Below are 17,240 nucleotides of genomic sequence, written 5' to 3'. Positions count from 1 at the left end.
CACAGCAACTCACAGTGTGCAGCGTATAGACAGTGCCAGCATTGTGGCCAGTTCTCTGCCCAGCATCACCTCCTAGCCAGCCTGACACACTCCTGCTCCCTGCCCTTCACAGTACTTTATGCGTCCTGCATGTGCAAAGATCCTGTTTCGTGTTCCCCAGTTTTGCTCCCTGAGGACAGGCTGGGGAACTGCACAATTAAGTCTGACTCAGTCCCAATAAAGCACTTTGACGGGCTCCAAAGATTCAACAGAGGTGGAGACAGATCTGCCAGAGGAACAAAACAGAAACCAGCTCCCTTTGTGGCCTGAGTCCACAGGGCTTGGGGAAAGACACACAACCCATGGAGGCCGAACAGAGGCAAAATCTTTGGATCTGAAAAGCAGAGAGGGAATCAAGCCCTTAGGCTTCTTCCTAAATCTAGTGTCCTCTTCAGCTGCCAGCCAGCCTAGCAGTGCAGTGTTTCACCTTCTTCCCGCTCCCTGGCACACTCCTTCCTGGCTTGGTGAAATGATACTATATCTCAATAACCCATGCCTTTGATTCACGATTGTGCCTTCACTTTGCTGAGTTCTGAAAGGAATTGGAGAGGTTATTAATGACACGCAGTGATCACACACGAAGTTAAAGCCTCTTGCTAAGTGAAATTTGAGGGAGAAGCAGCCAGCTTTTCAATATTTCGCAGAAACGCTTTGTGTCTCTTTTCATTTGCAGCCAGACAGTTGCAAATTGCATAAAATTGCTCCTGAAGAAGAAGGGGAAGAAGAATAGAGGGAAGAAGCGGAGGGGGGGAGGTTTAAAAAAGTAATTCTTCTGGCAAGGTACAGTTACAGTTTTATTTCTATGCAGAACAAAGAAAGGCTTGCTGAAAGGTAGGCAAGTAAGTGGCAGAAATTGGTATTGATCCAAGCTGGGAATATGGGCAGTTTAAGAGCAGCGATGGGGGTACTGAAATGTGGCTACATCGGGGGGAACTCATGGATGCAGTGATGGCTTGGGAATGCAGGGACACAGGAATGGAAAATTACAGAGAGCAGCAGCACTAGAGCAGAGAGAGACTCTGGGAATGCACCAGGGGCTGAGATGCTGCAGCACTAACTCAGATGGTTGGGCACAAGGATTAATGCAGAGACCCAGCAGAGCTTGAGCAGAGGGTACCCCTGTGGGCAGGCTGTCTCTGGTGCTGCCAGGAGCAAGGGCTTACCATGGGCCGTCTGTCAGGATCCACAGCCCATGATGATATAAGGGAACACAGGTGACGAGGGGTTTTGGTAGAGAGGTCAAAGCACCTCATTCTCCCCTCCCCTCTCTTTTGTACAAGTGCTGGTGTGAAGCCAGCCTGGACCAGAAAGTTTCTTCATGTGAACGCTGCAGGATATTGCAGCTGGCAAAGCTAGGAGGCATGCTGAGGAGTGGCGCAGGGGGCCTGAATGTTTGGTTAGGGGCTGAAGCTGGACTCTGCTTGTTAATCTTTGAGGTGGCCTCTGTAGTTTGAATCTTTGGGCAGGGCAGGGTGGAGAAGTTTTTTCCCGTGTCCATCCTGCAGGTTTGATGGACAGTATCAGCAAATGCATGAGAGCCATGCAATGTTATCACTGGAAGGTAGCAATACAGAGGAGCATGTCAAGGCTGTCTCATTGAAATGGCAGCACCAGGACATGAAGGTACTGGGCTAAAGCAGCCCCTAGGCAAGGAGCAACAGAAGTGCCTGTTCACTGCAGAGAGAATTGCAAGTGCTTATGCTGGTGGGGGTTTGGCTTAAGGGACTGAGAACTAGCAGTTAGGCAAGGCAGCAGCCCTACAAAGTACATACCCTGAAGAGGCAGGGGGAGAGCAAGCTGCCAAGGCAAACATTGGTGCCTGCTGCCTACAGAATTGGAAGGATAATGAAATTAAAGATGAGCACCCATTCCCACATGCTACCAAAATGCACGCATGCAGGCTCTGTCCTGTGCACAAGGGGCCTCCCTTTCTCCCTAGAAATTGCTGCCCTTTACGCAACTGGGCTCTCGCATCTCCTCATAGCACAGAGCTTAGACTTTTGTCTCCCAGAGCTGACATGTTTCCTGGTGAGCTCACCTGTGCTCGTGAACACACATGCACACACGCACCTGCGCACAGACCCACACAGACCTTCATCTTTGCAAAGGCACCCACACTCCTGAGCATGACTCTGCATTCCCATCTCCCCAGGGGTCATCTGGTATGTATGCATGCATGCATACAAATGTTTGTGAATATGGACATAGAATCACAGAATAGTTTATGTTGGAAGAGACCTCTGGGGTCTCTGGTTAAACCACACTCAAAGCAGGGCTAACTACATCAGATCACTGGGGACCTTCTCCAACTGAGTTTTGGGTATCTCCAAGGAGATCCTGCAATTGCTCTGGGCCTGTCTTCCAGTCTGTGAGCATCCCCAAAGTGAAATAGTTTGTCTAATATCAGCCATAACTTTTGTTGTTCAGCCCAGAGAAGAGATGGCTCACGGTGTTCTTACGGTGGCACTGGGACTTGGGCTCATTTTCAGTGGATTTTCCCATGGGCACGTCATTATTGCAGGAGGTTTTGCACTGCTCGGACCATTAACGGTTGCCATGGGAACTGGTGCACTCGGCCTGTGTGCAGCAGCTGGGGTGGAGGGTCCCTGCTGCTGTCTGCTTGGCCCTGTCCGCAGCCACCAAAGCGTGTTAAATTAGCAGAGACCTCTTTCCCCAGCTGCTGTAATTAACCTGGTGTGGGGGGAGAAGAGGTGGGGGCATGGCTGCATTGAGGAACTGCCAGTACCCCCAGCTGTCAGGCCCAGACCGACCGCAGCATGTTAACCTTCCAGCACATCCATGAGAGGCCTGTGCAAGTGCTCTGCAGACCTGGCTGTGTCTGTCAGCTCAGGCTTCCTTGTGCCCCTTGCTCTGCCCTTTACCGGTTTGCTGAGGTGCTTGGAGGCTCCCACTTGTGCATGGAGAAGCACCTGAGCATGTTCACTGGACCACCAGTGAGCACAGGGAAAGATGGATGTTGGATGTCTTCTCCAAACAGCCTGACAGAACGATCAAAGCCAGGTGAGTGTGGCAGTGCTCCCAGCTTTCCCCTCTGGAGCTTGCACTTGCTCAGAGTAACTTGGTGACCCATCTCATAGCATCTTATTCCTGCTTTTTGTAGGCCTGCTAAGCACTTTCCACCTTACTTTGAGCTGGGAGTGGCTCCTGTGATTAGGGCCTCCTTGGGCAAGCTGAGGATGGCAAGACCCGGTCTCTGCTGAAGCAAGATTCTGCAGCTGACGCAGGCCTGAGCACCAAGCTGTGCCTGTGCCCTCAGGCCCGTGGCTTTCTGGTGGCCAGAATGATCTCTTGTGGTCTTGACGAACTTGCTAGAGGAGCTTTTGGGGTTTTCAGTTCCTTTAGTCCTGTCTTGCAAGAGTGGGGAGGAGCAGGAGGAAGTTTGGGGCCAAATACTACTACTCTCTGCACTGCTGAAAAGCCCCCTTGAAACCAGAAAGGTACTTGCCTGCCTTTGGCCCAGGATTTTTCTTCCTGTTGCCCCTGGGGGAGCCTCTTGTCCTAATACCTGTAGAAAAGGATTTGAGAAAGTTGGCACTTTACTCTTCTCACCTAAAAGCTCCTTTGACCTTCAGTTGCATTAATCACAAGTGACAAGAAGAGATCATGGCAACAGGGAAGATCATCTAATGTCCTCCTTGATGCAGTGCCCTGCGGTGCACTGAAACATGAAGGAAGGAGCCCCATGAGGACAGACTGACCATGGAGTCCTGAGAGACCACGCTTAAATGTGTCCGCCAAACAGTCACGTACATGATAGGAGCTGTAATTGCTGTGTTGGGCTGGCCTCCCTGCTGATTGTCTGATGTTAATGCACAGTAATGGTGCTGTCACTCCCATAGAGATACCAGGGAGATCCAAAGGCTTTCTGAGTCATGGCGATAAGTTGCTTGCCTTCCTCCCAGAGCAGCACTAGCTACGGTGGGGACAGGGATGTCTGACTGTGTTAAGGGAGAAGAAACACAGAGCAGTAGAGAATCGAAGAGGCAAAGCAGCCAGTCCATGTGTGTTGTGGCCCGCACGCTGCTCGGGTGTCTGCTTGCTGATTCCTGCATGTGCTCAGCTTCGGTGGGGAATGGGGGATAACTTCCCTGCTCTGCCCTCTGTTCTGGGGATAGGGAAAATACCTCCCAAAGAAAACTGTGAGAGGAGTTGGAGTTTGAGTCCCCTTCTTGGTGACACAAAGCAGCTGGGTGAAATCCTCCAACAATCTTCCTTGCTTGTGCAAAAAGAGATGGCCTTAGCCATGCAGGCAGGAGCTGTGTGGTTTGGACTCTGGACTTTGCATCCTGCTTCTGCCACAGACTTCCTGCATGACCTTCATCATCACATGCCTTGATTCCTCCACCTGGAACACGGTACTCATAATTATCTTTGTCTCCTTCATAATGGGATTGGATGGGGTGAACTCATAAGCAGCCTTTAGAACTGTGCTGGAATGGTGCTTGGTGCTAATGTTGCTCATGTTTCTGTGCGAGACAACTCCCCTTTCTCAGGGAAGGATGGTTCTTCTGGATAGGACTGAGGTACACTGAGATGTCAGTGGAAATTTGCAAGCAGGAAAGTTGAGCACTGAGACTGGCACCAATCCATCACTGCTTGCATTCCTGACCAGAAACAGAATCCAAATGAGCAAATTAGCATTTGGATTTATGTGCTCTGTGCAGCTAGAAGTGGTATGATCATTCAGGCAGGGCATTTTTAACTGGCCAGAAGAGGACTAGCCCACAATTTGCAAAGCCTAAGAGCCCAGGACCTAATTCTGCCAATGGCCTTGGATGCTTTTTGGTTCCTCATGTCCCAGAGGAGCCAGCCTGCATTGCGTGTTTCATGCTCTCTGCCTCTGACCCTCTTAATGCTATGAGGTTCCCCTGCATTGCACCTGAGGGGCTATTTTACATCACTTACTCCTAATTAATAGGGAGGCTTGCCCTGCCATCCCAGGGGGCTTTCTCCCTCTATCCAGCTTTTGCAGTTTGAAAGCTGAGGAAGTGAGAGCTAGGGGTCACTGCTCCTCTTTGGAGAACGTGGCTACCAGATTGCTGAGATGGCAGCTAATGCTGGGCATTGGTGTAAATATGGGGAGCTAGTTCACTTCCAGAAGGGTTTTTCTGGGGTGTGGTGAGAGAAATGGTGCATTTTGGCCTTGGTGAAACCAATAGCAAAGCTTCCTCTGACTTTAGCAGGGCCAGGAATTTTCCTTAGATCCTTGATCCTAAGAGTGCTACAAGGGTAGGGGAGCATTTCCTTGAACGCAGGGAGGAAGCCCAGACAGAGGACAATTCCTCATTTCTCTATGCTGACCAGATGCTGGGGATGGGGTGCGATGTAATCTAGACACTTGCCAGCAAGGCCTCTCACGCCTGCCTCTTCCCCAGAAATCTCTAGGCTCCTCTGGGCTGCAGTGACTCTCTAGCACTGGATATATCCACACTGCTCCCTGAGGGCTACGCAGGAAATGTGCCTGCTGCGCTTTGTAGCGTGTAACACTCCAGTGGTCAGTATAGCTTTGTGCCCTCATCAGGCTGGCCAGTTGCTTCCCACCAGTAACCCCAAAGAAAGCAAGCTAACAAAGGCTGCGTGCTTGTCAGGAGAGCGATGCAGACAGAGAAACATCATCTGTGAGAGCTGTGGGCTGTGGAGGGTAAGCACAGCTATGTTTGGAAAGGGAAGGTGTGCAACCAGCCATGAGGGCAAATGTGAGGGAGAAGCTGAAGGGGGGCAGTGGGAGCTTTGCCCCCTCCCATGTGCTGCCTACCTGGTGTCCATTGCTGCATGTGGCTCCAGAAGGTTTCTTGAGTCCAGTGGGTCATTGGAGCTGACAGCTCTTAGTCTGTCGTTAGCAGCGGGTAGGAAGGACCATGAAGTGTGGGGGTGAGGGACATTTGGCCCGTGGCCTGACAGCATGTGCAAAATGTTAATGTGATATTCTTCAGAAATGAAGAATAATAACGCTCAGCTGAATAATTTAATGAGAAAAATAAAGCTCAGCTAGTGAGACAGGCACAGGCTCATAAATCATTTGCTCAAGTTCACCGTGCCACATGTGTGTTCATGTATATTTATGTTCTTGTGCGGTAAAGGCATGCATGTCTGTGCACGTGCATCTACTTGGCACTTGGAATTTGCGGCAGGCACATCCTGACTCTCTTGGATTCTGGGCCCAGCTGGGCATGTACAAATACAGCTTTCTTAGAGTCAGGTGTATTCTCTGATTACTGTGCAGCTTGAGATGATGACTGGAGGCCAGAAGAATTTGTGCTTCCAGAGTTTGCTGTGCAAGCCAGCAGCATGTGCTCCCTGCTGTCCTGTTAACCTCTTTCTCCCTCAAATGGAAGGGGTGAAGCTTGACCATCCTTTCTGTGTGTTGAGTTGCTGTAGGGGACAGAGCTCTTTCTTTGAGACCTGTATATAAAGTTTAGGACCCCACAGGGACACTTCTCAAGGCCTTGAGACATATGTTGTTGAGTTAAAGCAACTGTGGACTCTCTTTGCGTTTTTAGGCTCACGCCTGTGCTTCAGAGGCCTTTGACATTTTGTTCATTTTTGATGGCAACATGGAACTTAGAAGGATTAAAGTGTTGTTGTCCTGTTTGTGGAAGCCTCTGGGTGTCCAGTTCTCTGCAAGGAGGACCATGCCTGCCTCTGCCTCAGTTGGGAGACCTCCCATTTCAGGAAGCAGCAGCTAGAGAATCCTGCTGCCCTTCTCCAAGCCTCAGCATCTGGACAAATTTCTTGTATCTTGTTTTCTCCTCTTTACGTACATCTTCCAGAGCAGATGAAGACCAGCCCAGAGACCAGACCTCAGTTTGGTGGGTGGCTCCCAAAGTTACTGGAGCTGGCAAGGTCTCTGGAAATGGGTGGCCCTTGACCAAGGGCTTGGTCTGATATTGGCAGAGGGTGAGTCTTCCTGTGCCCTGCCAAGGTGGTCTGTCAAGTAGGCAAGAGAGAAGTTGTGGCCACAGCTGTGGGGTGCAGAGCAGCCCACATGCTTGATCTCACCCTAGGCAGCCTGGCTTCCTCTTGTCACCGCATCCAGACTCTGCTTCTAGACTTGCACCAGTGCTAACCTACGTCACTGTGCTGGCATTGGTGCTGGCACCTCTACCACCGGTGCTGTCTTGCAGGCACTGTGCCACGACTGTGCTGTGGGCGTGCTGCCCTGCTGTGGGTGTGTGACCTTGTGGGGTGCAGTCACTCGTGGCAGGCAGGTTCAGTAGGGCCAGCCATGGCTCACCGTTCCAGGGGCAGGCCCTGCAGTGCACCCTCAGCTGCATAGCAGTCCCTGGGATGGGGGGGAAAGGAAGGGGGTGGACAGATGGGTAGAGGGGGCCCCCTCCCCAGAGATCATATCAAAATGTCTCTTTTGTGCGAAGCAGAGGGAATGCCCCCAAGAGCTGGTTTCCATGGCAACCACAAATGTCAGGTTCCATGTGGTGAATAACCGTTTCCATGACAACACCTCCTTTACCCTAGGTGCTGGGAGCTGGAGTGACAGCCCTGTTGGGGGAGGGGACAGGGAGATGTCCTCAGGTACTTAACCCCCTCCCTTGCCTCCCCCCATCCTTTCCGACTCACTCCTTGCCCCAAGCCCTCAGCCCCAGCATCCCCGGGTGGGTCCCTGCTCACGTGGGGGTGTGATGCTCTTGCCTTCCATGGCATCCCTTCCTCCCTCCCTCCCCCCAAATGGATTTGCTCCTCATAGAAGCTGAGATCCGAGTCTGTCTCTCCATCTCCCTCTCCATCTGTTTAGCTTAATCCTGGTTTTGCATCCTGCGTAGAAACAAAGCTATTTCTCAGTGCTGTGGGAGCAGTGGGGAGTGAGGTGGCCAGCTGCCCCTCTTGGCTCCGCACCGAGCCCTGTCTTCCGAGCACACATCTGGGCAGCCTGCCCTCTCCCACCCAGCCTGCTGCCGGAATACTCCCACCCTTGGCTTGCACAGGCATATTGCCAGAGGCTGTGAGCAGCGATAGGAGCCACTGCCTCTCAGTGAGGAAATCTGAGGCTTTCTGGAGCAATGTCTGACTGCATCCTTCTGGACCCCTGCCCCACATCCCACTCAGCTCATGGGCTGAAAGAGATGCCTGGTCCTTGGCAGCTCTTGGGGGGAGCAGCAGCCCAGAGGCTGGAGAGTGCTAGTGCTGCACGTACTGGGGCCACATGGAAGCACAGTGGGATGGTAGGAACTCTGCAAATCCATGCAGCTGATTGAGAGTTGGAAAGGGACCCTCAACCTTTCCCTCTCCTCCAAATGACACAGCAAGTCCTGGGAGATGGAGTTGGAGTTGGCAGTGCTGCCAACTGAGATGCAGCATGGCAGCAGCTTGGCCTTCCTTTGGAGAACTGCCAGCCAGTCTGGCTCTGCCAAGCAGCCCCATATTGCTCCTTGAGGCAGGGATGGTATCGGCTGGGGCTGGTCCCAGCTTCTGCTCAGCCTGCCTGAGATCCACCAGTCAGTGGAAGCCAGCTCACAGCCCCCACCTGCCACAAGCGCTCTCCTGTGCCCAGCGGTCAGGCTTCAGCAGCGGTGTGCCACGCCGTGGCAGCCTGTCACCTGCTGGTTGGCATCTCTGTCCTGTGAACTGCAAAGTTACTTCACAGGTTTCCTCCAGCTGTTGTGAATGTGGCTTCTACCTCTGGTTTCTGGTCAGTCTGGCTCAGCCACCACTTGGACACTGACAGGAGTCCACATTTTGCATGCTGGCTTCTAAACGCATTTCAGTTGGTGACTTCTATGGCTTGATTTCATTTTCTCTTTTGTTGTTGTTGCTGTTTTTCATGAGGGTGTTTCCTAAGAGAGCAGACAGTTTCTGGACCTGCAACTTGTGTGCAGGCTTTACCTGTGATATTCTAATTGTTTTTATTATGAATGACACTGATTCAAGTAACTGTCAGCCTCTGTGGATGATGCTGAGAGACATGGAGCGAGATGTGCTGTGAATGCGGAAATCTGCCTTGTACGCCATTCCCTGGAGGAGATTCTGGCTCGGTTGGATCCTGCTAGCCTGGGAAGGAGGCTACAGCTTGTCAATTGCCTTTCTGGACAGCATAGGACATGCATGCTTTCCAGCAGACGAGAGTTTTGCCCTGCTTTGCAAATCAGACAGTTAAAGCTGTGGGTTACTTAATGCAGCTACTCTTGGGTAGACATGTTCTTCTGTCTTACCTGGAGAGTCTCCATATCACGTGAGGCGAGCTACCCCTCAGGCTTGTTGCTTGCGGTCAGATTATTGCTGATGACACTAATGGGTGCAAGAGAGGTAAACAGCTCTTCTCCACAATGAAGCCAGAGGAATTTTGTCACTTTCCTCCTGAGCATTCCCCTTGTGGCCAGGAGGCGTTGCTGGAGAGCAGCACTGCCCTTCTTCAAAGCCGCTCTGGTGCACAGAGCTCTGGCTGCATAAGGGCTGGGGAGGGGGAAACATAACATGCCTGCTTGCAGTACTGCTCCTAGCCAAGTACAAAGGGAGTCTTTCCTCCCACCTGCAAGGAAAGTAAGTGGCTCCATTAGGTGAGGTGACCATGCCTGCACTGAGTCAGGGCCGTCACAGGAAGAGCTTCCAGGCATAGTCTCACCGTAGGCCACCCTGACCACTGTTCAGGCTCCAGTCTCATGGTGATGAGCTGCTTCCCCAGAGTCCTTTCTTTGCTGCTTGCTGTGTCTGAGGAGGCAAAAGTTTATGCGTGGTGGGCATTTCCAGGAGAGCTGTTCCCTGCAGGCAAGCAGCTGAGCAGGGAAAAGCACCAGGTTTCCTTCTGAGAAGTCTGAAATCCATGTGGTCCCTTCTCCAAGGGTTCTGGTTGCCATCACAATGTCTTGGTTCCCTTCTGCCACTCTCCTACTCTGCACAGCAGGCAGAAAGGGGCACCCTGGTGCCACTGCCATCAGCACCATGTGCCAGGCAGATGGGCCAAGCTCTAACCCTCTGCATTTCTCTTTCATTGCAGATGGCGCGCCCGATTCAAGTGAAACCCGCAGACAGCGAGAGCCGTGGAGGTAGTTGTCATCTCTCCTTGTTTCTCCTTTGGCAGCTTTGTGCTTGTGAGGGGGACCAAGCAAACAGACAGGGTCCTGACCTGGCCTTCCTCTCCCTGCAGTCTGTATGAAGGGATGTTTGTGTGTGGCAGGGATTTGGAGGGACAGGAGGAGAGTCTAGGAATAGGCTTTGATGGGGAGCTTTCAGCTTGGCACCGCAGGCAGCTGAGAGCACCCCAAGTCCTAAGGGTAATAATGTTGCTGTCCACTCCACTTTCTTTCGCAGCCCTTTGAGGGTACTATTAGCCTGACAGTGTCTGCCCCGGGAGGTTACTGAAGCAGACGTGCACTTTGGTGTACGGCACCAGGGGTCCTGGAGGGTGTAAGCAGTTGGGAAGAGGTGTCTTCATTCCATATACCTGGTCAGCCCAATAAAAGCCAGATCCCTGCAGCAGCACTGGCTTTTTAACCCATTCAGCTCACTGCTCCACGGCTGGTTCTCCTGTCTGAAGCTCACTCCTCTGCCTCCCCCATCACTGTTGGACTGTCTCAGCCTCTCCACTCTCAGGCCTGCAGCAGCCCCCATCACACTGTCAGGGCCAAAGTGCTGTTGCAGAAAATAGCATGTGATGGGGAAATAGTGTCTGAAGGGAAAGGATCTTGAGTTTAGGACTGAGATAGAGTTGTTGTCAGCCTGCAGGGGACCACCTTTGTTAGAGCAGCATATAGTGAGTAGTTCAGAGCTGGAAGATTGGGAACAGGAGAATCTCTGTTACTTTAATGGGGAGCTCACAGCGGCTCAGGTGCCTCCTCCAGGTGGAGAAGGTTTGCAACTCCGTCCCTTTCTAAATTTATGAACTCGTTTTGCCGCTTTTCCTTGTCTTACCAATACATTTCTTTTCTTCTTCTCTCCATTCCTGCATCTGCCTCTCCATGCCTTGTGCTGTTGGTGCTGCCTCTGAAAGTAGTTTAGTGGTGGGGAGGGGAGAATTTGTGTGAGACTGTTCATCTGTTTAAGACAGATAATTTTTCCAAACAGAATCCGTGACTTTTCATTATTTACTTGAGGGATAAGACACCTGACTTTTACTGAAGTCTGGGCATTTTTATTCCCTTGGGCTATACTGAGAATCCCAGACATGCCACATGTAGACATGCTCCTTTTGAAAAGAACCGTGGCTTAAGCCTCCGAAGAAACTAGTATGCATAAAACACATACGACTGGATTCATCGCACCTTACTTCAGTCCCTGGGTTCAGGGTTGAGTTTAAGGTCTATGCTATAGACAGTAAAAAGAGACCAGTGCCTTCAGGGTAATACACTCTCTCACTCTTGATACTGATATTAGGAGTGGATGAGCTGTCCTTTTGAGGTGCCTGCAGTGGGGACAGAGGAAGCTGACTGCTCACTGATGCCTCATATTGCCTCTAGATAAAACCATTAGGTGGTCAATACTTTCCCCCACCACAGTGATTTTAAAAATTCATACCCCAGATTTCTAATTAATTCAGAAATTGTGTAATTGTATCTGAGGTTATTCCTAATGAGTCTTTAAAAAAATAAAAAACAATAGGAGACTAGGAAAGCCTTTGCCAGTCATACCAATAACTCAACATCACAGAACCATTACATGTACACACTGGCAGATCCCATGCATTCTCAGGCTGTAAGACATGGCTGCATAGCAACCCTCACAGCCAACACAGAGACATAGGCAGATGTACCTACAGATGGATGCCCCACGTCTGCACCACTTTGCAAATACATACATGTGGCACTTGACACACACATTCATAGGAATGCACACATTTACCTTCACCAGTACCACCCAGGCACAGCTGATGCCCCTGCATTAAGCCCTCACATAACAGCAGTAAAAACAGACCAGACAGACAATTCAGGCTGTGAACAGACTGACCACTGCAGCTTTGTTTTCTTAACAGTTTGTGTCTCTCTGATGAGTGCAACTGTGGAATCTCTGGTGGCCAACACTAGGCTGAGGTCATTTCTGCAGCCTTTCTTTTGCTGGTGAGGCACTACTACTAGGGACTCTCTTCTATACACAGCCACCTAGTGTCACAGATTGTGTTGGGACTTCATATCTCTGATGCCTCAGCTCCTCTGTCAAATTGAGCTGAAATAGGCCAACATGTTCAAAAACAGGATGTTGATTTGGAGGCAAGCTTTTGGTCAAGGCACTGGACTCTGAAATCTCTAAACCTATGAAAAGTGCCACAGTCTCTAATGACTGCAAAGGTCAGGGCATCAGCTCTGCTTCCCATGGAGAAGGTCATAGAGAAAAGCAGCCTTTGGAGTCTGAACACCTGCCTCCCTCCAGCCCATGTGTCTAGCTTCCTTCCAGCTTCATTACAGAGCTCAGAAATGAGTAACTCCTGCAGGATCCAGGATAAACTGGAATTTTTCTTGAGGCAGAAGCAGCATCAAGACAGCACCCTCTACTTGTCTGAATCAGGTTTCTCTTCCCAAAGGTTTCTGTTGTGATGCTCCACTTGTCAGAGAAGTGAATGAGCAAGTTTGCAAATATGGGAAGAGCCATTCCCTATAGCAATAGTCCCACCCTGACAGGAGGTAAAAGAAAGATTTGGGGCAGGGCAGAACTGCTTGGACTAGGAATTTGTCAAGGGAACAGCTGCATGCATCAGTGAGGCTCTGCTCTGCATTATCCTTGAAGGGAAACTCTTACGCTCTCCAGGGACTGACATCTCTCAAATTAAGCACCCCGAATTAAGTACATGAAGTAAGAGCACCAGAATTTGTCTCCTGGTCTAAGAGATGCTAATTTTTGTGCCAAAGGGGCAGTTTTGGCCAAGCCGTGCAGGGGCTGTGTGGTGATATCTGGATGCTCAGTGTTACTGTGCCCTGCAGAAGGAATTCACTAGTAAAAAGATGCTGCCTGCATTAGTTCAGAGGGGGACCTATGATTCTGGCACAGGCTTTGTCAGCTCTTTCCTCCTTTCCCTCATGCCTCTGATGTGAGCCTGGGAGTGCCAGGAGGAGATTGAGTGAGGGGGCAGAAGAGCTTGTCTGTGCTTCTTGCGAGACCTGGAGCACTCTGCTGCACTGATGTGATACGACAGCTAGCCCAAGCCCATTAGCACTGCCTTAGAGACAAGGAAGCTCTCTGCATACCCAAGGAGATTTACTGCGTCCCATCCACAGCCAACTGCTTGCGCGGGCTTCCTCCCTCTCCCTGATCCTTGCTGCTGACAGCTGCTGGCCAGATGACCTAAATCCACTGGGTTTAGAGAGGAGCATCGTCCAGTGCTTGTGTGCTCTCCTCTCTCTCTCTCTCATGGCCAAAGCATTCAGCCTTAACCCCTTGCTTGTTCCCATGGTATCTTCATCAGCAACCTGCTCTGCACTGGCCCTCCTCCTGCTGCCTGGGTGACTGACTGTGCCCAGAGCATGTTTCCATGGGAACTCAACAGTCAGAAATCAGAGACAATTTTCCTGGTTGCTGGACAGCATGAGAAATTGCCAATCAGAGGGTGGAAAACAAGAGCTGGAGAGAAAGTGAGGGAAAAATAGCAGGATGAATGTGAGGATGAAATGTGAGGATGAAACCACAAGAATTATCCAGGAAACTTCAAGGCCCTCTGAAAGAGAAAACAACTAGTCACTCATAGTTTAATGTTGATTTGATTGCAAGTTGACAAGGTTTCTTTTCGTTCAGTGCCTCCCTTGCAAAATTGTGGCTTCTTGCATCCATTAGACTGTTGCTTGGCAGAGACTTAAGCTTTGGGTGACTGTGGTAACCATCAGGTCTTGGTACTGAATTAGTCATCAGCCAAAACTGGAACCACTTATCTGAATCTCCACTGGTTACCCGCTATTGTTCTGCAAAAACCTCACTTTACACAAAATCAGATCCAGAAGCAAAAGGCCGATGTTACAAAAGTAACATACGTCTGTGTAGCTGTATGTCCGTCCCCCCCCCTAGAGTTCCAGCTTTTTAAATTTCTAATATAACTGACTTTCCCAGTTGTCTTGACACTCCTCCTGCCTCCCTGACCCAAACAGCCAGACAGCCTGCTGGGCTCCATAAAGAGCAAGTCAAAGACCATCAAGTGCATTTCTCGCTGTTAGGTCTTAGTCCACAAATATTTGCTTGTTAGTTCAAAGAACAGAGGATTATTTTACAGCATCTAAAGTCAGTGCAAATATTTCCCAGTGTGTTTCTCCCCTTTGCTGATGTGTTTTCGGAGGAACTCCTGCCGTGTTTGCAATCCAAAGCTGCAGCATGGTGCACATATCTGAAATAAGGCTTGGCTGCAGCTGCAATATAGATTCAGGGTAGAGAGAGGGGGATTGTGACCCCTCCCATAGCCAAACTGGGATCAGGTATGGCACCAGGTGATGTTAAGGAGAGTACCGAGCTACTGCTCCTTTAGTTTCCATTCTCCTCTCCACCTCCCAGTAAATATGTTCCTGACCAGTCCTGGTTTTTTCCACTCCCCTTCCAGTCAGATTTTTCACCTTCTCCAGGTGCTATTTTTTTTCTGGTTTGCCCACCAGCATTTCTGAGCTGGCCTTTTGGTGGGGGCAGATGCTGTCTTACTGCTAAGAAGGCAGCTGTACAGCACCTGGTTTATTAGCTCCTGTGCCTTGGCTGGGGATTATTGGGCATTGCCAGAGCACTAAATTTTGGATGGCCTCCATCAGCTGAAATAGCATCTCCAAAATGCACTGAATTTTTGATGGACTTAATCAGCTGAAATAGTGTCTCCAAAATGCAACCATTGTCATGCAGGTGCAGGGAGAAATGTAGAATCGCAAGGAAAGTAGAAGGGGATGAAATTCCCACAGGTTTAGTTATCCAGGGAATCATGAAAGTGGGGAAGCTGGGAAATTTGGCCTTTAAAAAATACACAAGGCCATATATTTCAGCCACTTCCAGTGATATAAATCAGGAGTATCTGTTTGGGACTGGGTAAGAGCCTTAGGTGCAGCACTTTTAACCCTTTATCTGTGGTGGATCAAAGTGGCATCTGTGTTGCATGTACATCTAATGCCTAGTGGAGAGTTGTGCCTGCATGAGCTTGTGCTTGCGCACTGTGGGGTGGTGCAGCCATACAAGTGGCTCCCTGTGGTGTCTGCATGGTGGAAGAGTGCATCTGTCTGCACATCCCTCTCGTTCACTGCGGAATTTTGTTTCTGAAGGCACCTACTGGGGCCGGGACAATGTACAAGCATGTTCCTGTGCATGCGTGAGCCTATGTGCTTGTCCATTAATGTTGAGTGTGCATCTGCTTTTCTGCAAGGGACCAATGGCACATGTAGATACTTCCTGCATGTGTTCCCAAGTGTGTCTGTATGTGGCAGAGCAGTGCGGGGGAGGCAGCTTGCTTACTTACCTGGGTGGGAACCATCCTCTGAGCCAAGGAGAGCAAGGAATGGACTGGGGGAGGCTTTGCCGGCAGTGTGAATGTGTAAAGTGTCATCCATTCCTGCCACACATACACACCACCACCCCTGCAGCCTGCTCTGCTGCTGTAGCTCCAAGACCTGTTGTTTTTCAGGTCACTGCACTCTCAAACAGATAGCAGCTTCCTTGCTATTTTCTCCGATGCGCGTCACATTACATTGGTTTTGTTTGAAGCCAGCCCCTCTGATCCTGTCACTAACAATAAGGAATCCTCTCTCACTGCTCCTCCCAAGCCATATCCTGACACATTCGCTCCTGTGGGTCATGTCTCCCCATGCATGTTTGGGGCAGTGGGGAAGGGTTAACTCTGCAGTTGGCACAACTATCTCCTTGCAACGGTGGAGACTGGGCTGACGTGTCGGCTGGGATTTTAATGTTGTGCTATTTTAATAGCTGTTCACAGCAATCTGTGGAGGATGTTGTCCCAACCACTGCTGTGTTTGTGCTTGACTGGATGGCATCAGGCTGTGTGATGGGCCCCTCTGTGTACTGATGGAGGCAGAGAGGGGGAGAAAGCACTGTGCACCTTTCTTCCCACCTCCACAGTTGGCCATCCCAACAAAACCATAATCCTGACTTCTCCCTTCTGATGAAGGAACCCAGAAGGACCCTGAGCTCAAAGCCCTGGATGTGTTGGCCAGCCTCCCAGCCCCCCACCAGTGTGACAGGGGTACAGAATGCCCTTGGAGAAGGGGGAGTGGGGACCATGGAGCCGTTTGTTGGCCCTCACCCAACTGACTTGCACTTGGCTGATCCTATGGTGAGGCAAATTGGGACCCAGAATGCCAGGGTTTATTCCAGGCCTTAGAGGACAACTCGGTAGACATACTGGTTAGACTGGGGTAGGGAAGAGTAAATTGAAGCTAAGCTGCTTGGTTACATAGCAGCTGTGGAAACAGTGATCTTGGAGAGAAGGAAAAGGAAAGAGAAGCTGAGGGTCCTGGAATTTATTCACCTTGCCTGGGTTGGTCTGCTGTATTTCCTAAGGTACCTCTTGGACTTCACATATTGTTCAGTAAGGGTATAATTGCCCAGGCAGTTTTTCTTATTACCATTTGTGTTGGATCATTCAAAGGAAAGGGCTAATGAATAGAAGGAAATTATTAATCTTTTGTTTTCCTTTGGAGAGGGTAGGACAGGGGAAGCCACAGAAACCTTTGCAGGGGTGAGGAGCTTGGGAGGACCCTGTATACTCACCCCTGGGAGCATTTCAGCCAACAGCAAATCATTTCCATGCCAGGCATGTTTTCAACACTAGGCTGTTTTGTGCTTAAGTGTCCCTATCCTCCTGCGTTGGACTGTAAGCCTCATAGAAGGTTGATGTTTCTGTGTTTGCCCCTAGGGGACAGGAAGCTCTTTGTGGGCATGTTAAATAAGCAGCAGTCTGAGGATGACGTGCTCCGGCTCTTTGAACCATTTGGGGTCATTGATGAATGTACGGTGCTCCGTGGACCTGATGGTAACAGCAAAGGTGTGAACCCCTCTGTGTGTTGTGCCGTTTCTCCCTGCTCTTCAGGTAGCACTCACCTGCCTCACCACCTGTGCCTCCTTTCCACTGGGGCACTTATTCCCCCACCCCATCTTTATGGGAACCCATATCACAGCCAGGCGTAGGGAGCAGGGCAGGAAGAGTTGTCTGCTGCAAGAAAGATTGGGAAAGATGGGCAGAGACCGAGGTGAAAGGAGGGGAAGCAGAGCATGATGAGTAGCTGAGTTTCCAGGATCACAAGTGAGCCTGTTGGCTTGGTCTGGGTCTGCAA

At 50.4% G+C, this 17,240-nt stretch overlaps 1 protein-coding gene across 7 annotated transcripts in view; it reads left to right on the top strand.

Moving 5' to 3' along the window:
- CELF5 (CUGBP Elav-like family member 5) overlaps nt 1–17,240 on the top strand; it is a 42,003-nt gene that overhangs the window by 11,711 nt on the left and 13,052 nt on the right. For 5 of the 7 annotated variants that reach the window (XM_052802097.1, XM_052802099.1, XM_052802095.1 and 2 more), the window contains exons 3-4: nt 10,007–10,058; nt 16,823–16,951. In XM_052802097.1, the coding sequence (XP_052658057.1) occupies nt 10,007–10,058; nt 16,823–16,951 (181 nt within the window). The remainder of the gene's footprint in view (nt 1–10,006; nt 10,059–16,822; nt 16,952–17,240) is intronic. The other 2 variants (XM_052802098.1, XM_052802096.1) reach the window with 1 other exon arrangement.

The sequence above is a fragment of the Harpia harpyja genome, chromosome 11 (genome assembly GCF_026419915.1).
Source record: "Harpia harpyja isolate bHarHar1 chromosome 11, bHarHar1 primary haplotype, whole genome shotgun sequence".
Classification (NCBI taxonomy): Eukaryota; Metazoa; Chordata; class Aves; order Accipitriformes; family Accipitridae; genus Harpia; species Harpia harpyja.
The sequence above is the reverse complement of the archived record's forward strand: the minus strand, read 5'-3'. Positions and strand labels throughout refer to the sequence as shown.